This window comes from Strix uralensis, chromosome 12 (genome assembly GCF_047716275.1).
Source record: "Strix uralensis isolate ZFMK-TIS-50842 chromosome 12, bStrUra1, whole genome shotgun sequence".
Lineage (NCBI taxonomy): Eukaryota > Metazoa > Chordata > Aves > Strigiformes > Strigidae > Strix > Strix uralensis.
Window position 1 is genome coordinate 22,891,350 of NC_133983.1, and position 22,123 is coordinate 22,913,472.

The 22,123-nt window shown below is 36.4% G+C and overlaps 1 protein-coding gene across 8 annotated transcripts in view; it reads left to right on the top strand.

Annotated features, from left to right (window-relative positions):
• Positions 1 to 22,123, top strand: part of BANP (BTG3 associated nuclear protein) — a 169,153-nt gene that overhangs the window by 32,687 nt on the left and 114,343 nt on the right. For 5 of the 8 annotated variants that reach the window (XM_074882010.1, XM_074882009.1, XM_074882011.1 and 2 more), the window contains 3 exons: positions 1,015 to 1,214; positions 19,277 to 19,399; positions 20,189 to 20,364. In XM_074882010.1, coding sequence (XP_074738111.1) covers positions 1,015 to 1,214; positions 19,277 to 19,399; positions 20,189 to 20,364 — 499 coding nt within the window. Of the gene's footprint in view, positions 1 to 1,014; positions 1,215 to 7,999; positions 8,132 to 9,299; positions 9,319 to 19,276; positions 19,400 to 20,188; positions 20,365 to 22,123 lie in introns of those variants that run through there. The other 3 variants (XM_074882016.1, XM_074882017.1, XM_074882014.1) reach the window with 3 other exon arrangements.

The window sequence follows — 22,123 nt, forward strand, 5'->3', positions numbered from 1 at the left end:
AGTTGACCTAGAAGATAAACTTGAGCTTGTATTGGTATTATAATTTGTAGATACTTTCAGCATGTTTTAAATTATTATTTTCAGCTAACAGCATTCTCCTAATACTTAAACCAGATATGGTTCAGGCTCAGTAGCTCAAGCTTTTCTGTACTTGCAGATCTTGTTCTCACTAGTGTGCTTCAGGTGTTTTTTTTTGTCGTCTTGGAGCATAAGTATATGACTAGTGTTTTATTGCCACACACGTTAAATAGTATGGAATTCGGTATTTTTGAAATGGCCACAGAAATTGAAGCTCTGTACCAAAAGAGCACAGGGGAGCAGCACTGTAAACCAGCTTGATTAGTGTGTAAATTGTAATGGAGGACCACAAGATGGCATAGTTGCTATTCGCAAAGGAGAATGTGTGTAACGTTACCCTTTAATGGCCTGTTTTTCCCAAGAGAAACTAAGTAGAGTATGCTTGCTTTTGAATAAAAATGCTTAGGAAAACAGATTTTATTTATTTGCTTTTCTTGATTTGCTGTTCAGGAGACAACTTAAGTGAGCGTCATTAATTGTCTCTGAGGTTATTTGTGTTGATATAATTTCCACTGTAATCATCTGAATTTATCTATTTGGGCAGGGGAAAAAATCTTACTTAACTTCATCCAGGAGGATGTGTTCATAGAGTTATAATCCTTTTGTTTTTACGTGTATCGAATGAAAGGCTTTGGCATGTCATTTTAAATGATTTTGTGGTGTATGAAATCATACTAACAAAGTGCTTAGGTGAAAATGTGTTTGGCTCAGATGCTTTTGGCTTCTAAATAAAGATCTGGAGGAATTTGAGAATGCTAAAATGCTCCTGGATGTCATCAGTTTTGTATGTGGCTGAATTTTGTCACTAGGCACACTGCTAGTTCCTTTAGAATTGTTTTCCAGTCACATTTATCTGGAGCTTCCTTATGTGTATGTTGCTGAAGATAAATGCGTAAGTCTTTAAAATCAGTTTCTTTTGCATTCTCCCCTTTCTAGTCATTCCTGTATTCCATTAATCAGACAATATGCCTGCGGTTGGATAGCATCGAGGCAAAGTTGCTGGCACTAGAGGCTACCTGTAAATCATTGGAAGAGAAGTTGGATCTTGTCATGAACAAACAGCACAGCCCCATCCAAGTCCCCATGGTGGCAGGTTCTCCTCTTGGCGCTACACAGACGTGCAATAAAGTACGATGGTAAGAAAAGAACAGATTACTCATCAACGTGCTTTTTAAAAATAACGTAAATCCATTTCTTTGGCATCAAACTCTGCAGCTTTCTGTATAGCTGTCAAGTTCCTGGTATGCTGTTTATGAATGTAGAATTAATTTATCTTGAAGGTAATTTTTGTACCAGTTTCATGATGTTACTTAGAGTGAGACACTGGTCCATGGACAGTTTGCAACTATTTCCACATTTCATTTTGACTTAAACCAGACTGATTCATCCATCCTCTGGAAAAGTCTCATCAGCTATTTTAGATGGGTTTTTTAGACTTGCTTTACTTTATTTATGTGGCCTTTTTGACTTAATGAGTTCATCATCATTCTAATTGCTTCTCATTTTACTTTTATTCACCAGAAATACGATGGAGTTTGGTTTATGTGCTTGTTTTCTAAAGACTCTTGCTAGAATAATATCTGTGTTTATTTTGGGGTTAGAAGTTGGAGGTGGAAAATCTGTTAAATAATCTAATCCACTTTGATGAAAGAGCAGGTTTGACCTGCAGTACCTGTATGTATGAGTTACTGAATATGGTTTTAAATATCTAAATCTTGATGTGCTGGTCACTTTACCATGGAGATGATTCCAGCCAGAGAAATACACTTATCAAAAGACTCTTTTCTCTAACAACTTTCTCCTCATTCATATTTTTATAGCTAGAAAAAACTTAATACTTCTTTGAATAATTAGTTTTTATTCTCTATTACAAAGGTGTATAGGCAACTTTCACGTCATACCATTCTAGTCAAGATATACTACCTTAATTCATCTTTTGTCAGTCTGTTTTTCCATCTTCTGATCTTCCATCACTCTCTGTACTTTCTCAATATCTGAAAATTAGTTTGAATATATTTTTGGTATATTGTACTCAGTGTAGTGTTTCAGGTGCGCTGCTCTAGAGCTCTATAGAAAAAAGTAGTTCTTGCTTTATGTTGTGGGACTCATACCTGTGAGTTGAGGGGAAAAAAAAAACCCCAAACCATCAGAAACTTTACCCTCTTTCTACTAGGCCACTACTTGCTCTCTGCTATTTTTTTTAATTATTCCTATTTTTATAATAGGTATTTTAAGTTAAAAAATCTATCTCAAGGTTGTGAACTCATTTTATTACGATACCTTTCAGTTCATGCATTTATGAAAGAGGCTGGAGTATAACCTTAGTACCATAAGGGGTCAGAGTTGGAGATTTTTGTGCAAGAGGGATACACTCTGCTCTCGTAGTTGTACCTGCTGCATAATGCAGCCTGTTGCCTCACAGTTCCTCACTGAGCATGAATACTTCTGAATGTCATCTAATCTTTTTAAAAGATACTTTATTTGTATTTAAAAATCTAAAATGATACAGAACCCAATGTGTTTCTTGATCTCTGTTTTGAAAGTTCAAATGTCCTTTTTATTTTCAGTGTAAATTTGAGTGTACTCTGCTCTTTTTGCTATAACAGTCAGTGGCCCAGTTAGGAACAGCTGATGTCCTCAAACTTTTCCAAAACAACTTTCCTTTTTAGATGTCCAAATACAATGCTTGGGCCCCAGTTTAGAATTCCTTTATTGGTCTTTGTTCTTTTGCTGGTCATGAACATCCTGACCGTTGGACATCCTCCTTTTCCCTTTTCAATTCTTCTTTAAAATAGGTTCTGTGTTTACATGTAGCTATGCTTTTGAAGGCTTTCCAGTCATACATGAAAAAGGTCAATGATGGCTCAGTTCTATATCAAAAGAAATAAAGTACATGGAATAACTATTTGGATCATAGAGCAAGTAACTAGAATATTACACCAGTGTTTCTGCGAAATACTCTTTATCAATAATTACTTCTCAAGGAACCTTCTTTAAATCTGTTATTAATTTTTTTTCTCATTAGAGATCTTCAAGTTCTTGTGCACAAGCTGAACTTCTTACTGCGGTTTGTGCACAAAAGACTTCAAAAACATTTTCAGAAATACACAGCCCCTTTGGGAATCTATTAATTCATGTTCAGTGAATGCTTTCCTCTGTAAATTGTACTATTTTGAGTTTCTTACGGGATTTGTCAGACCTGAAGTTTTTTGTTTTGCTTTTTTTAATCTCTGTAACCATCGGAAATCTGTCCTCTGTGTTAATGGTGAACTTAGAGTTTAATCTTTTGTTTTGAGTTTACAAATTTATGATGACAGCTCCTCAGTCAGTCTGAACATAATTTAGAAGTCTTGAAGACTGTAAGATTCTCTGCCTCATAGTGTTAGTGTTGGTATGAAGTTGCACATTATCAAATGCATCTTGCCAATAAAGCACTGAGGGCTTTTTGTTCTTTTAGCAGTCTGTGGCCTATATGACTCAAAAGAAAATAGTTAGGGGTGTATGTGTTTAACTTGGCATGAGTAACACTTCACTTTCGCAGTGGTAGAATGTTTCACTGAATTCCCTGTCTCTCATTCATAAAAACCTTTATCACTTGTTGATTGTTTCCAAACAAAGCCTGTGTGGACTGTTCTGTGTATCAACTCTGTATTGTTCCCTCTTTCCCTAACATTGCAGATGGCAGTGGAGAGCTGCCAACAAGAGTTAGTATTTTGGATAGTGATTTTCAGATTCTTCATCGAAGTCAGATTCTTGAACTTCCTTCTCCTCCTTCTGCCACTACAATAGTACTGGGTTTGCCATTCTGACACAAAAGTTGTAGTTAGCAAAACCATGTCAATCAGATGGTGCTACACTTCCAGTATAGCAGGCTCTCCTTCTTTTTTTGATAAATACCTTAGGGTTTGTGATCTTTTCCACTCCATAGTGAATTTTGTTTACAGTTTTTCTGGTAATTTAGTTACTTGCATTAATGTGGTGCATGTTTAACGTAACCAAAATTTGTTGTACAGCAGTGCACACAGCAGAGTGTATGAACTGTGCATTATAAATTCACACAGTTTGCAATGTGCTATTTGTGCTTTTAAAATTCAGTTAATTTCCTAAGACTTGTTAGTTTGAAATATGCTTGGGTCATCATGCGGTGAAAACAAGGACAACTTGGACAGATGCGCTTTCTTCTGTGTCATCTTGTGGTGGAATCGTGTAGTTACAGTGTACCAGGTGAATTCACAGCTATGCGCTGTGGCCTGCCTTAACTGGGATGTGCAATTTTATGCTGTGTGCAGCACTGTACCCTGGCTGCTTATAAGGTAGAATGATAATCTGTCCATGCAACTGCATTAGGGAGGCAGGAGTCTCGCTTTGTAACAGTTGTCAGATTTACATTCAATGATAAGTTGTCTTTTCTAGTAAATTTAAGGCATTGATTTATTGGGATAACTCATACCTTCTTTGTGCCAAACCGTTGTTTCCAAGTTTTAAAAATTCTTATTGGGGAAATGAAGCAGAAATTTTCAAGGAGACTTGCAATAAATCAGGAACCACCCCATGTTATTAGCTCCCAGGACAGAAATGCAGTGCATTTTAGAGTCTCATTCTGCTTTCTGTCTCTTTATTAACACACGAGGAATGATATATGTGGAAATCTTCCAACGTCCTTTTCTGGATATGTGATTTTTGAAGGCTTGCTGATGTTTCTTGGAAAACTACGAAATGTTGAATTCTGAAATTACAGTACTGTCTACTGCTCTTGATATTTTGCGTAAGTACATCTTCATGAAAGCTGGATTGTGTTCTTAACTCTCTTGTTCATATTGTTTACTCTGATCCGCTGTTACGGTACTTCATTATATACTAGCTAATTGCAGTGCAGATAAGGGAGAAAATAAAGGGTACGTGGTGCTGTGTAATGAATAATTTGTAGGAACGGTTGAGATACAGAGGAGCCATAGGCTACCTTTGAGATCTCCAAGTAAGAAGTTTAAGCTACAGCAAAAATTAACAGGAAAATCTTATTTTGAAAGGAAGTCATTCCGAATTTGTGAGGTGTAAACTGTTCTGCGGGAAACAGCGATAGACCACAGTCAATATGGAGAGACTTGTAGCTGTTGTATTTCAGTAAATCATCCCATGAAAAGCAGAACTAAGCAAATGTAGTTCCGTGTAGGTTTTTGTCCTGTGTCCTCTATCTTTTCTCTGGACAAGCCTGGTGTTTCCTATATGGTTCATGACGCTCCCTGCTGTGGGATTTGGGAATCTTCCATGCTGTTCCCATGGCAGTAGCATATGCGACTGCTGGAGCTGTCTGCTGTGGGGTCACGGCTGAGACCTTTCTGACTTTCTGTTAGTGCGGTGTAGCATTTGGCCTTCTCCTTACTCCAGCCTCAGATTTTAACAGGTGTTTAATATCTCTCAGACCTCTTTCTTTTTGTCAGATTTGGTAGTAAGGGTGCAAAGTATTACTTGGAATTGGAGAAACAGCATGATATTAAATCTCATTTTCTCTGAGGGGGAAAAAAATAAAGGGTTTTAGAAAGTAATTTCTCAATGCTTAGTGGCTGCTGCTTAAAAATACTTAGTTGTCAGGATTATCTACAAAGACATAGTATTAATAGAGTTTTAAAAATTTCTTCCAAGAAGGAAAGGCTGTCAGAATGTTTCAGAACTAGTAGAATGCATGGCAAAAATCCTTAGATTGCACAGAGTTATGACGAACTATATGGAGCTTGAAAAGAGCCAAGAACAGTAGCAAAATAACGTAATAAATCGGTAATGGGAGTATATTGTCCTGGTGTTCTGAGCTTTGTCCGGTTTTGTGCAGCATTAGTACAGCCCTGCTTTTCCATCCAGGAAGTGATTGTCTCTCTTCCTCTGTCTGCAACATTTCCTGGCAGTATGGCTATTAAAAACCTCTAATTTCTTTTCTTTATGAGGTACCATGCTGGTCAAAAATTCCAGTAGCTGCTGAAAGTTTCTTGGATAGGAGAATTGGTGCGATGCCTGATGGCCTGTCAGTATGGCAGCCTCAAATGATAAGTTTGAAATTTAGCATGTGCCCAGGTCTTGAGATTTATAAATTGATGAACACACAGTGTGACAGTGCGACTAAAATCTTTTATCCGTGTTTTAAAGAAAATATTTCATCTGAAATATATCAGTCCAGAAACAGTGTTATTTTTGTTAACGTCTTTCCATTAATCATTTTTCTGAGTGGGTAAGCCCAAGTATAAATGGTTAAGGTTGATTGCTTCAGATAACATAGGAATTTGTTTTGGTTTCACAGACCTCTCCATCATTTGTTTTTATGGGTATTTCCTGCAAATGCTACATTGTACAATTCTGCTCTGTTATTTTGGAAGTTTTTGTTGGGTAAATAGATGTAATTGAGAGCGGTTTTAAAAATGTATTAATTTTGGAGCAGATTTAAATTTAAAATTGGTATTTTCTTCATACTTAATAATAAGTGTTTCTGATGAAATATGGAAATTCATAGGTAAATGGAGTTTTTGCTTTTGTTCAGATATTTTCTTTGAGCCTTTGTTATGGTAAAGTTGAAATACAGACCACATACATCTGGTTCTTTACCATATGCATTTGTGGCTAACCGATTAATGGTACTGATCACTAAGTGTAGAGATAGAATTGCATATATTTTTGTCTTTAATGGGAACTGGAGAGTTAAATAGAATTGCAGAGTTTAATGGCCTCAGCTGCTGTGCAAAGACCTAATATGGTATTCTTGAACAAGACAGTGGGTTGGACATTAGCTTATTAAAGTGGAGGTGCTTCAGATCATCTTGTCTGCGCTTAATTGTGGTGTTGGTAGTTCAATTAGTTTTAGAAAACAGCGTTTGCCTTTTTTTGCTGTAAGAGACAAAACAAGGGGTTTTTTTTTACATGCAAAAGAGAAGGCTTGATGCAGTTGTGTACCAGATGGGATGTATGGACTTGCGTTATTTTTGTAGGTGTAGATCATTAATATGTTTGTTTTACTATTGCTTAATCAACAGGGTGTAATAGGTTTTGAAGAACAGGATTTGTTCATCCACTTTGTTTGTGATGTGCCAGTTGGCAAGCTTGTTGGCTCCAGATTTCCCAAGTTCCAGATCTGCATTTCTGGTGTGTGAGAGTTTCTTTGTTTACTAGTGGTTTTGTAGTCAAATAAGGCAAAATTGAAAACTGAGATGATTTTAAATGAAGTTGTAAAGCAGAAGGATGTGGGGTGGAAAGAACTGCAGGATAACTGTTCTTCTAGACTTAGCAAAAATATTGTTGCTCCTGTATAAAGCCTCTAGGAAAGCAAACAAACCTGAAGAAACATAATCAAGGTATTGGTATAAAACCAAAAATAGCTAGAATTCTATTTTATATATATATATTTTTTTTCCCTGTGAGTTACCCCTTGAACAACCTAATTTCATGTTATCAGGTGTTGAATATCTTTTTTCATTTTTGTTGCATTTTTAACATAAGGATTTTTATAGATTATAATAAACTATCCTACTATGCTAATCCAGGCTTTTAAAAAGAATAGTAATTCTTCAGTTCTTATCACTGAATAGTGGCTGTTGAGTCTCTGGTGTATATCGTTAACCTCTTTTGTTGGAGTTGGTACTATAACTCATTAGGTGACACAAATCACTATCCAAGTTTAATTTATAGCTATTTTTTCTTTCCTTTTAATTCAGTGATAAAATTAACGTTGTAAACCTTCAGGATTGTTACTGTCTTTAACTGAAGTTAAGAGCTAACTGTCCCTTCATGGAAATACACCCTCTTCAGGTCTGAAGACTCTCAGTTTGCAGGAAGATTTTTTTTTTTTAAGTAGCTGGTTTGAAACAAAGCATGTGTTGAGGAATATATTATCCTGAAAGATGTATGGTATGTGGTTTATTTTCATGTTGCAGGTACATTACTCTGCCTGCTGTGTCCTGATCTCATGCACTGAACTTCAGGCCTGAAAAAATATTTCTCTGGAAGCAGATTCAGTCCTCAAGACAACTCAGCAGGCAGCTCAGTGAAAGATGTAAAATAAGCCATGTTTTGTGGGGTGAGAGCATTACAGATAATGTCTTGAAAATACAGCCAGTGATTTGGGGTGTTAATCAGAATGTATTATAACGGTTTTGTTTGGAGAAACTTTGGAGTTCATCAGGTTTTCAGAAATTCTTGTCACTTACTATAAGCAAGCCAGGTTTATTTATCCTTCAGTATATCTTGTGTTAGAGCCTCTTTCTGGGGCCTCATCCAGCAGCGTCTTTAGTGGAAACCTTTAAGTCTGGGAGCGGCTGACAAAAACACAGATGAACTTTTGTCATTGTTTTGGACTGGACCCTGTGGTCTCAATAAATTAACAACCTTTCCCCTTCTCTTTCTGTCATCAGTCACTGGTACTGTGTGCAAACATTTATTTTAAATTGCCAGTTCATGTCTGTAGCTTCAGCCAATAAGAGTTCTGTTTAAAATTACTGGGTTTGTTTCATGAAGAATTGAGGATGATGGTGCTGCCCCCGTGTGAATAGCTCTTTCATGCAAGTCCAGTCTGTTTATGTCTGGGCATGGAAGGGCTTGAAGGAAAATGGCACAATTGTCTGTGATCTATTTTCACCACACTCATTTCAGGTACACTCGCAATGAGAGAACAAAGTCAGTATTAGCAAAATGTAAAGATCATAATTAACTTTTTTTTTTAAATCCTTACTGCAAAGCAGGTGATAAGTGATAAAGTCTTACACTTGACTTCATGTATAAACACACACAGGCACACTCTTGTTTCCAAGCTGAATGTGTGAAGTATGTTTTGCATGGTTTTCTTAAATGAAGGAAGTTTGCTGCTATCACCTGCACTTGCTGCTATGCCAGCAAGTGATGAGCAGTATTTTAGTCTGGAAGAATTGTTGTGACTTGAAATATATGTGGATAGATGAAAAACCCAAATATCTCCTTGAGGTGTAGTAGACCTGTTTATCTGAAAATTATGGTTCTGTCTTGCATGCAAAAATTCAGTTTATGAAACTGAACTAATCAAATAAAGGAATTCTTTGATTAGATGTCGGCTCCTCTTTCTTTATCCAGGGCTGCGTTAGGTGTTAGTTTCTTTGGCTGTGGTATGAAAAAAAACCAACTTGACATCTTTGATTCCCTGGAAAACATGACAGTGCTTTCCAAAGTCTCCTAATTTGTCACAAGAACTCATCAGCCTCAACATCTTGAGATTGATTCTGGTCCTGCATAGCAGTAAGAATAGTGATTTACATATTTTTATTTTACCTGCATTGAAACATGCATTTCATGTGGAAGTGTCTGCTGTGAATTAAGTGGACTTCTGCAATTTGTTATATTTAGGATCAATACAACTTTATATTGAAAATAGTTTAAGAACTCTCATGACTGTGACTTTTTTTTTTTATTTGCCATATCCTGTAAGATCTGCAGCAGTGCTGCAAATAATGGTAATTCTTGCTTTGGACATTTATGCTGGAGACTTAGATATTTTGAAATTAAGCTTGCCACGGTTTGGTTGTCTGTCTGGAAATTTAGTTACAGACCATCAGCAAGTGAAAATTTTTTTGTTACAAATCATTGGTTTGTGAAGATTTTATATCTATTCCCTTCACTATTGGGAGTTAAAATTCACACAGGACTAAGGAGAAATGGCATCTTGGATGCAAGAAGCTTGTACAGCAGTGTTCTCATTGGAATTTCGCATTCCATTATTGTTGCACTAAGATATTGAGGAGCCAAGTGTTTAGTAATTTGTTGTTGGGATTTGATAAATTCAGAAACAATGTATAACTTCCAGATAGCATTTAGGTTGAGAGTGCAAGGTCAGTTATGGAATTAAAATAACAATTTAATACCAACATTTCATCTGTGGTTTGGAGAGTTCAATAATTCATGCATGTATGGGATAAAACTCAATTTATAGAACTTTTCAAACTGACCAAGAGTTGAACTGTGTTGATTCATTGTCCTAGGTCCAATTTTTCTTAAGTTAATGGTTTCTGATGAAATACTGTTTATAATAGTCCAATGATTCAAATGACAGCCTAGCAAGTAGCAGCTGATAACTTATGTCTGAGAAATGGATGCAAAATGTGTGGCTTGGATCTTTTTAATTGTGGTGGTAGTGCTTAAAATGTTCCTGTGAGGCTTAAAACACTAGAAATAATGTTTTAGAAAGATGTGATTTTGAATTTTTAAATATAATGCTAGCTAAGATTTTCAGCAGTATACACTAAATAAAGTCTTAGTTATAAGTTTCCTTCAAGTTTTAGACAAAGGTTTCAATCTTGCAGATGTGTTACAGGGTTTAATATTTTACTATTTGCCAGGTAATCGTACAGTAAGTTTTCCTGGTTGTTCCTCTTAGCCCATGACAAATGTTGAAATCCTTTAAATTTGGAGGTTTAAAGCATTGGAAGTAATTTGTGCTTGCTTTGAACCACATGTGGATAAACAGTTTATTTATCTCCCACTTAGCTAATACACAGGAACTGTGTTCTGCATCTGAGACCTTTGTGAATCCTTTTATTTTCATTTTGTAAAGAAAAACCCTATGTGAAAGTTATGGCACCAAAACCAGAAATTCAGTTGTGTGAAGTCCCTTGTGGTGCAATATATTGCTATTCACAATAGTAAGCTAAGAAACAAGAGAACTGAATGCACACAGAATTTGTCCCTTGTGCCAAGACATTTTAGAAATCAACATCCTTTAATTCTAAGGGTATCTGAGAATGAAAGAGAGGCGTACATGGAGATCAAAAAGGCTTTGAGTTTTATACACAGATTAGAGGAACATTTACCAGTGTAATTAGTGTCTAAGAACATTTAAAACCAATTATAATAGTATTAAAATGTGGGTTAACCTACCCCCTTGCCAAATCCCATAAGGTCATATTTGATGAATTCAGGGGAAAGCAGAACATTTACTTTAATTCTATGGTTCCCCGCACATAAGCCAGCTATTACATTCGAGGAATAAGTGTAAAGGGTACATGGCTTGAAATTTGGTTCAGGACAAATGCCTTCATATGGCTCATGCTTTTCCTTTTGCCTAAAGAAACAATTGAAAAGAATGATTGTGTTAAAACTGACCACTTCCTTTAAACTCATGAATGTTATAAAATGGGTGAAAATTACTATTAGGATTATATTTTAGTGAAACTCTAAAAATCCTAATGTATTTGAAGCAGTGCATCAGATTGTGGAAGCATATGTTACATGCTATATACTTCAAGAAATATCAAGCATATAATAAACAGAAGGGGGCAGAAAAGCCTTATCTATTCATTTGGATTCTAGTTCTGAGAATTTAAATGTTACAGTTTCTGGAGATGCTTGAGAGTTTGAAAATCCAGCAGTAAGAGCACTCCCTGGAAACTTTTCCTGTAAGTTGGGGTATTTAATTTTGTGAGTACAACAAAATGAATGAATGAAGAGGAAAGCAGCTAATCAGTTTGTGATTAAAGGGGGCAAGTTTTCATCTTCCTTTGGAAATGACAGAAATGGAAGTTGTGTTTCAGAATGATTTTCGTAGCAGTTTACACCAGATTAAAGTACCAGTAATACTATTTTTAAAAGTTGCAAAAATAACTTGTCTTGCTACTTATGGAAAGTAATTTGTAGTAGTATGGTTTTAAAAGATAATCTACAGTGGTTTTGGGTAGTCTTAGTTTTACTTTAAGCAAGGTAGAAAATAGCTATAGATGGATTCAGAGCTTGAAAAGGATGAAACAGCTGAACATCTAGCAAGGTCTCAGCAAGGTTGGTACGATGGCAAAGAGCCAGTCTTCCATCTGCTTTATTTGGCAGCAGATGCTATTTAACTGATACATTTCCAAACGTAAAAAGCACACTGTTTGGAATCTGAATGTCTTTCCAAACAGAATTTTTCCTTTTGTGGAACTGTACATTTTTGCATATCTTTAGCTCAATCTCTTTGTTCCATATTGAAGGGCGGAGTATGAGACAGGAAATCTGCTCCTAATAACTTTTAAAATTGTGTTCTTTGTAAAAAGCAAAGAATGGTGTTTCTTTAACATCCCTTCGGGATAGGTGGAAATTAAAGATTCAGTACCAGCTCTCAGAGTAGCAGCATCCTTGGCCTTTGTATAAAAATGTGTGCATGGTGGCAGGTGTACATAACTGGCTGGGTAATTAGGAAAAGCAAGAAAAACAGAGATACATGGTGGAAATTATTTACTAACTGTCTCTGTAAGAGCATTTGAGTACTGTTTGCAGAAACCTAACGTTGTAATTTATTTGCAGTTTGTTATCTGGTGACCATGGGGGTTCCAGTTACTGTAACTAGTGTCTTGGAAGCCAGTTTCTAACGCTGCTTCCTTTAGCCCCAAACATCCAGTGCCACATAAGTCAGACTTAATTCTGATATTAGAATTTGTAAGAAAATTTGGAAAATAAATCTAGAAGTAGCTAATTGTATAATAAAGGATTCAAAGTCTTTACTTTTGCTTCATACAGTGTGTTCTAAATATGTAGCAATTTCTGTTTTAGTACTAAGCTTTTAGCGGGTAATTTCATTCATAGTAACTGTGTTCAAGATCAGTCAAGCCTATGTATTTTGTTACGGAAAATGACTGTCCTTCCCTTATAGATCAGCCTTTCTCATTTCGTGTTTAACAGAATCTCCAGTAGGCTGCACTACTACTACTTACCTAGTTCAAGGAGTTAAGGCTCAAAGAAGGGTAATAACTCTAAATTTTTTCTATACTGTCTGAAAAAAGATATCTTTTGCTGTTATATTTTTGTGAGTGCATTTATCTTTTAAGAGGCTTGTATTAACCTGTTAATTAACAAGTCATGACCTGTCCTTTTTCTTGTCCGTAATCAAAAGTAGAACACTAACCATTAAAGCCATTTCTGTTATACCACTTTTCAATCCTTGTTATGTCGCTTGTATGTGACCTGGATGTACTACTGGTTTTTGCTGCTTTGTGTATCTGCATAGGCCAAAACGTGCTCTGGAGACTGTTCCCTGTGCATTTAATTTTTATGGAGTTTCAGTTGTGTTTGAAATAATAAAAGTTTTTTTTTTTATTTTTTAAAAATCCAACAGACGACAGCGTGTGAAGTTGCTTGTGTATCCATAGAGGTGTAAAACCCCTGAAGGAACAAGCCTGACTTTTGAAGTGGGAGGTTCTTTGGGTCACTTGTAGTGTTATCTGGCTGTTGGTTAATTGGTGAACTAGTTGGAGATGGGTGATGTCACTTATGAACGATTACACTAGATTGTACAGGTGTGTTCAGCTTTTCTCGGTGCAGAATAATCCACAATAGATTTTAACAGCTTTTAAAACTGGTTGATAAAATTGACTTGAAGCTAGTAATTCATGTCTTTCTGATTGTCAGCCAATTCAGAGGGTCTCTCTGTAGGTAAGGCTGAGTACAATAAACTCTATATAGATGTATTTTGTAACTTGGAAAATGTCTGGCTCTTTCTTATTTGAGCTGAAAATTTAATGTTAAATGTTCTTAAACTGTTAACAGTATGTTTTAATAAATGCTCCATTTGCTTTATCTTTATTATAAATTGATTACAGGTTTCTCGGTTTTCAGATCCATGAATCTCTCCAGCGATGGCTGGTGTACTTTGGCTTGTCTTTTTACAGGACCTAATTGTTAGTGCTGTCTTTATAATGTCTGCTCTTATGTGATGTTCCAGATGCAAAGAATCCAAAGATAATTTTTGATGATTGAACTCTTACTGAAAATGATGGATAATGTTGCTGCTTTTCTGGCGATTGGCTGGGACTAGGCAAATGCACGGTTTAGGGACACGAAAACTTTAACTGTTCAAGTGCCCGTACAGCGCTCGACCCTACTGCAGGTGTCCCACTGGACTTCATCTTGGTGAATGGTTTCATGGCTGGAAGTTTGCTCTCTCCTGGGAGATGAGGAGCTGCACTCTTTTTTTTTTTTTTTTTTTTTTGGCATAAGTCCAATGTAATTTTGTGTATGCTTTGACAGTTTGTGGTTTTGTTCATGTATACCATAGTGTAAATTCATAAGTCAGTTTTCTCAGTCCTGTTTGGATAGGGAATGTTAACTGTGTGTACAGAAGGCAAAGGAAGCAGGTGGTCATCAAGAGGAAGGAGCATTTTAACATTATCTTCCTAAATAGTGATGAAAAGATCCAAAGAGTGTCTGTTCTTACAGATGAACGCAAGTGTTAGTGAAAGATAAAAAAGGAAAAAAAAAGTAAACACACACCGCACTTCTAAAACGGTATTTTTCTATATAATTTGAAAAACATTTAGGTTTTCTTCATGGTAGGGCTAATTGTAATATTCCTCCAGAGACCCCACACATGCATTTAAGCCTTAATATTCGTCCCCAGCAGTAAACTGGAAAATACTAGGTTTCAAGGGCTCTTTCCCAGACTTGCTTTCCTTAAGGCTGTGTTTGGCTGGAGACCTTTCATACAAGCAGTCTGCCAGCAGTAACTCTCAGCTCCTGCCTTCCTGATCTCTCTTTCTGCATCTCCTTCTAAAATGTACACTGGAGGAAGATGAGAAGGATATCCTCAGGAGCCCTGCCTCCCAGAGAAGCAGCCCTCACTGTGTGGGAGTTGTGGTGACCACAAAGTATTACGTGGGCAGGGGACAGCAGTTCGTGGGGGTCCTGCTACCTGAACGCCTCTAAGCTGAGCTCTGTCTCTGAGCTCTTACTTACCTCTTTGCAGATGTTCACATGTGCAAAGGAGGCTCAGAAATGGTCTTAACGGAGGACTCTCTTATTTTTTTCTCTTTAACTGGTTGAGCACTGCTATAAATATTCCATTAACTGGTCTATATTAGTGTGTCTAGCAAAACAAGAACAACAACTTGTCTGAAAATTTCAGTCCTGAGTTTTTCCACAAGTAATTTTCATCCATTTGGAGAAACACTTTTGATCGTGTACCTTGTGGAAGATAGAAATGTCAGTTAGTTTGTTTTGCTTTATTTTTCTCTCTTTCTAAATGAAAACCTCATCTGGGAAGAGAAGGAGATGATGGTCTTGGTATTGCCAAAAGTTCTTTTATGTCACTGGCTGCATTCTGTGTGATTGACAGGTTATTGGCAATGGAAAACCAACAGTTAAGACTAATGATCATATCTATGACTCACACGTTTTCCATACTGAAAATTACCTTTGGCAGCAATTTTCTTATGCAAAATATAGAATGTCCTTTTATATTTAAAAAAAACCCCAACAGCAGAAGCTTAAATATCCACACTCGAAAATCATTATCTGGTCTGTTTATTTTTTTAGAAATATTTTCACTTGTAATTTAACAGATAATTCAGTAAACTGCATTTTAAAAAATTCCCCAAATATGATAATATCTGTAGGTTGTATGCATTTTAAATTTTTTACTAAGTTGTGTCCAAGAATAGGCAAATTGCAGAACCAGTCTCTCCAAGTTCTAATGCTTGTGGGGAAAGGAATATTTGAACAGAAATGGAAAGTACTGAAGCCTATACAACAACACCGGGTTTCTGAAGCCCTCCCACTGACCTCTCTTAATATTTTCTTTCCATCTTCTCCATGAGTATAGTACTGGCAGCACTCATAGAAAGAATTGCTTCATTCGGGATCTGAATATCAGATGCTTTCTTCCTTCTTGTGTTTTTTATTTTCTGTACTGTAGTACATAGTAATGATTAAAGTTCATTCATCTTCAGTATGAGAGGTACAGACTGAAAAAAGAAATTACAATAATCCAGTATGAGGATGCACTAGGCTGTAATAAGTTTTAATGATTTCCTTGATGGATTTTGTCAGGTTGGCCCAATATTTGGACTTTACATAGAATTCCTTATTTATTTTTGTTATTGTTGTCTCTTTAAAATAAATCTGAAAATGGAAAATAGAACATCTCACAGGAAAGTTAATGGGAAGCACGTTCCCCTATCTGCAGGGAATCTTGGGGGTGTATCCTTTTCTTCTGTGTATAAGTTGGAATCTAAGATGATCCTGTGAAACTCTCCTTTTTCAAGCATAATGGTGCCTTTTTGTACTGGTCCCAGTTGTTATTTTCTTCCAGATAAGTAACTGCTCAAGTTTCACAGCATCAGCTTTGAATAATTTCTGCCTAATAGTCAGAATTTGTCAACAAATTCCATAGCCATTCTTGTCCATGTAGAACATGGACCAGAGTTGTAATTTCTTGGTTAACGTTTATGACTTTTTGAACGGAAAGGTTACCTCATCCTCCTCATGCAGGCTGTTCTTGAAAACATCATTCTTCAGGAGTTACCCATTAAACATAAGAAATTGCTTCTCCTTTAAGACTGAAGAAGAATTGAGTGAGTTTTCCTGGAGTCTTTGTGTTAGTAGATACAGAAAACAGAAATAATCTTTTATCCAACCCTAATGATTTCTGGTAACAGACAAGACACTTCAGTTATTTTCAGACTAGATGTAAAGTTGCTACTCAGGCAGGTTAATCAAGTGAGAGGTTAATTAGTGGTTGTAGATTTGTTGTGCTGTGTTGAACATTTCCAAATGCTTACTGTAGCTGTTCTCTACCAAACTGCTTTAAAGGTACTTTTCTCTCCAAACTGCTTAATAGAGTCTTTGAGTCCTTACAACTTGATAACAGTTCATTTCCAAATGTAGAAGAATTGATGGACAATTTCGTGGTAGCTGTGGCTTCTTACAGAGGTTTTCCTCGTATATGTGGTGTCTGGTTTTGGCTTTGTGTTGTATAGCCAGGAAAATATGTGTCACTAAAATAGTATGTTTAGTGGCTCCTCCCAAAACAACTGTGAAGGTGGATTTTTTTCTGTCAATAATCCACTCTGCTAACTAGGAGAAGTTAATTCTTAGAGAGGAGCCAGTGTTTTCATGGGTGTTTGTTTAGGGATAAATTTGAAGAAAATGTTTCTGCACTGAAGTAAGCAAGCTTGAACTACATTGATGTGTTGAAGAGGGAATAAATCTGTGCTGGTGGGCTGTATAAAAGTATTTCCTTATTCGGAATTTGCTTAAGTTAGCTGTATGCCATCCAGCTCACTCTCTAGATGGTCTTCCCTAAAAATGAATATTCCTTAAAAAAAAAAAAGGGGCAAAACCCACCCAACTTCTTCCTTATTTTATGCCAATTTTTAGTGCTAAGACTCTTTTTGAAAGAAAAGCTTAATATGAGCAAAATCCTAAGGACTTTATAAATGTAATTTTATTGCATTTATCTCTACAGCTGAAATTAATTATTCAGAGTGTTCATTAAAAATAAGCTTTGGTAAGTGACATTTTAAACAGGCATTCAGAAGCGATTGCAAGAAAGATGGTGATAAAGAACAGTGTCTAAAAGGAAGTGTAAAATCCTTGAACATTTTAAACTGGCCTGTAAAAACTTCAAATGCAGCTATTTGGGCAATTTGGGAAATGTAATGAGAACTTGTATTGCTGCTAGACTGGGGGAACTGCCAGCATTGCCACGTATTGGTATTTTATCAATATTTGGTGTAGTTGTTTGTTTGTTTGTTTGTTTGTTTTTTTTCCAAATGTTCAGTGCTGGCATTGAGAAAATAGGGGCAGAAGTTGCTATTTTTTAAAATAAAAAGTGTGCAGGTTTTTTCCCCTTGATAATGGAGCAAATTTTGAAAAGGTGACTATGAAAGCATCATAAACCCCTGTACTCCAGATAGCAACTGAAGAAGCCCAACAGAAACCATCTATTGCTTAATACAGTTTGAACTTCACACACACACATGAAAAGCTCTAGTACAGTCTGTACTTGTCTGATTAGACAAACATCTTGCAGAGCTTCTCAAGGTGTGCAATCCAACAGATTGTTGGCAGTCCATGAGGAATCCCATGTGTTGCTAGCAACAGATGGAGTGACTGTAAGAAGGAGGCAGGGCATTAGGCCCTAGAGCTTTTTGTATCCAAAAAACCTGTGGTCAACCATTTTATCTGTGCCAAAGTTGAGATCCGTTTATTGTTAGCTCTTATGACAGTTTCTTATCTTTTCTTTAGGTCTTAATGATGGATATTGTAGCGCTTAAAATGTAGACACATGAATATTCAAGCAAGCAGATGCTCTATTACAGCTGAAATAAACAAGAGTTGCTGTCATCGGATTTGTTTAATTTGTGTTTGAACAATTAGCCAAGGAATACAGTTAGGAAAAATAAATGACTATCAGTCATATTTGAGATGTTGAACCAGTAAAAACAATAGCGGACTGTTTACTGTGGAAAGCAAAGAGAAAGAAGAAAGCCTTCTCTTTCACTGAACTACAAATTTTCTGCTAAGTTCTCTCCTTAAGTTTACCGTGAGCGCACTGGAAACAGTCTTAAATATCAAAACCATGATTTAGAATATGAGTAATGTGGTGGGAATAATGTTAATAATCTCTGAAACCAAGTTAAATGATAAGCTGCATGCTGGAGACACTCATATTTACTTTTGTATTATAGTGCAGACTTAGTGTGCTTTTCTGTGCAACACTTGTGTAGTTATTTCCTTCTACGTTGTCATCATAAGTGATCAAGAAGGCTTTCTGGTTTCTCACATGCTAAATGCTTTTCTATTGTTTTAGATATTTTTTTGTGTATGTGAAATGCACACAAGAAATAATTTAGTCTTGTCATTATTTAAAGTTACAGTCTGTCCCTGTTTGCGCTGATGCCCCTAGTACCACTCTTGTCTCCCTGCCCTCCGCAAGCCCCCCAGCCCTGGAAGACAACACGTGCTTTTTAACTAAGCTCATCATCCAATTTTGTAATAAATAATTTTGTCTTTTTTTCCCCAGGAATTATCCTACTAAAAATTGTGCATTACCATGTAAGTTGGCTGTAGTATCTCTGAAATTGCTCACACTCAGACTTTTCAAAAAAAGAATTTGGTGGCTCTTCGGAGCTGTGATTTACAGACTTCCTCCTGTGTATCTTGAGTTGATGAATTCTTTATCGCTTTGCCAGGGGTTGTGGACTTTTATATAATTCCATTGAAGCCATCTGTCCTCTGAAAAAAACTGAGTACTTGAAATGGTACAGATGTCAAATGGGATGGATTACCAGCTTTAGCATTTGATACATAACTGCGATGCTGGGAGAAAGAGCAAGGCTTAGAGGCAGTCTCTTGTTTTTAAGTAGACTATTTAAACCGTAAGACTGTGTTAATGTATTATTTATAAGGTTTGCTCCTTTACATTCCATGTTCCTCTCTGATTTTTGTCTTGTAGTGTTGTCCCTCAGACCACAGTAATACTGAACAACGACCGGCAGAATGCAATTGTAGCCAAGATGGTTGGGCAGGAAGAGCCGTTGAGCAGAGCAGCGGATTCTCTGGAAAATATCCTTAGCAAGTTAGTAGCAGTTACGGGAATCCTCCCCCTTCGTTTCCTCCTTTGACAGTTCAATATCGGTCTCTGCAGCAATTTGAAGTGCAAAATGAGGAGTGTTCTAGGTAACAGTGAGGGGGAAAACATTGAACTGGTACTTGAATATTTTATCAGGCTGAGAGTTCTGCCTGGGGAAACCTCCTATCAGCCATAAAGGTACAGAGCAACGCTTCGCTCTTGATGGGGAGAGAACATCTTGGAGGATCTGGGATTAGTTCAATGTTAGTTGACAGCTGCCAGTTGAAAGAAAGAGTGCCCATAGCTACATATTTTTTACACAGATGCACGATCACTTGGGAACATGCCAAGATCCTGTATTTAACCAGCTGAAGAAAGGATATACGGCAGCCCAGGAAGGCTTGCTAGAGTTTGTACTATCTAAAGCAAATTTTAAATTAAGTGGAAATGTAGATTCTGGGTAGAAAATGTTCTTAATAATTTATAAAAACACATTATTTTAAATATGTTTTTGTTTTGCACACTGGGCCTAGACTTTTCCATTGATAGAAATAGTGTGTATCTGATAGTGATAGACAGTGTGTATCTAAAATTTTTTATTTCTTCTGCTGTTTTCCCTCCATTTTATTTTGCTGGCTATCTCAGAATTATAAACAGGAGTAGTCTTGTTTAAAGGACTATGCTTTTACAATACATTTAATTTCATCAATTAGTGTTTTTAATTCCCTTATAATGATGCTATTCCGGATCAAAGGATTGTGTTTTCCCAAAGTTATGTACTTTTCTTTTCCATAGCGCTGTTCCTGGACGTAGGCAGAACACCATAGTGGTGAAAGTTCCAGGGCATGACGACAGTCACAATGAAGATGGAGAGAGTGGCTCTGAGGCCAGTGACTCAGTTTCCAACAATGGACAATTAGGAAGCCAAAGTATTGGGAACAATGTCACTCTTATTACGCTGAACTCTGAAGGTATGCTGATCGCACTGTAAGGCTGCTTGAGCAAAGTAAATGCGGTGGTGGGATGAACTAAAATTCAACTGGAACTAAAATTCAGAGATTGTATCACGGGTCCAACCTTGAATTGTTAGGCAGTATAGCAAGCATCAGATAGGAGTGAATGAATCTCAGTGGGTTGGTTGGTTGTTTTTTGCTTGTTTTTTTTCCTTTTTTTCTTTCCATTTTTACTAGTATTGCAGGCAGAACAGCTAAATAAAATTACTTGTAAAAGTTAGAAAGTATACCTCAGTATAGCAGTGTAGCTTCATATTTTAAATCCTTTAACACACGCAACCTGCAGGATTTCCTATCACCAAGCTGAAATACTGTTTCAGGAGAATAAATGTCTTCTCTGGGCAATAAAATCTGTTGGTCCATTTCCTCCTGTAACTTATTGTGACAGTCCACTTGTGTAATTCTTATGAATGTAAAGTAGTTATTTTAGCAACTGTAAACAAGTTTTATAAGGAAATTCATATTAAAAACAGCGTTAACAGGATAGTGTATAGTGTCAGATTTTTCTGAAAATTCTTTAAGTCTTGGACACAGAAATCAAATGTAGTGAAATCTAAGCATTTTAGATTAGCCTTATGTTCTATTTTATGTGGTTGGAAATACTGAAACGAATGTGAGTTGCTATATTTTAATCACAAGCAAGATGATATAAGGGACACTTGAGTTTTAGGTGAAAACAACATATGATAAATCATATTTTATGACTGTTTGAAAGTATCAGTGGGGTTTTTCTTGTATACAGATGTAATTTGAATCCTAGACTTCAATTTAATAATTTTCCTAATTGTTTTAAAACATATTTCTTAAATATTTACTTAAATGTTATTCTGGATGTGGTAGTTCATACTTATATTAATGTACCAGAGAAGAATAAGTTACTTCGGGAAATTATTGCAGCAGATTGCACTTAGGAGGTGACCTTTGTACTTAAGAGACAAATGTGGTGTCTTTTTGATCTCGGACATTGAAACGGGAAGACTCTAATTTAGGAGTAATTCAATTTCTTCTGCATGATCTCCAGCCATTGGTAAAAGCACATTGGGTGTGAACAAGTTGGGATACAATTAGTGGTGAGGATTAATTCAAGATAGCGTGAAACAGAGTATTTAGGAGTGTGTTCAGAGATTTCAGAATTAACAGCTCGACGAGATGCTTTAAAACTTTGATACTTGGGAAATTTGAGAAGTCAGTCTACTGAAAGTCTCATGCGCCAAAGGTTGTTTCTGAAAATGTTGCTCTAAGGCATCTGGACCTAGGATTCTTTGACTTTTGTGGATGTTCATGCAACACACGCATGTTATAAAGAGCTTTTAGGTTCTGTCCTATTTGTGTGTTGTGAGACAGAGTTGCTTCCGAAGGCTATTTCATTTTGGGTCAGTGGGGAGTTAAAGGAGGCTGAGACTGACTGAGGAGTTCCTCTCAAAAAAAAAAATGACTGGATTGCAGATAGTGCTGATATTTTGATGTGAAAATACATATAAAAACATACTCTTTGTGGAGTCTGTTAATATTTCATACAGCTCTGTCAACTATGTGAGGAACAAAGTTTCTAACATTAGGAGGGTATTTGTTCTATAATGCCCTTTCTGACTCAGTTGTTTGGCACAGATTTGCACAGACAGATGTGATGTTGGCCTTTTCTGCCATTGTTGTATATGTAAATTTTGAAGAAACAGCTAATCCATTAATGTCTTCAGATCTGATTTTCTTCAGACCT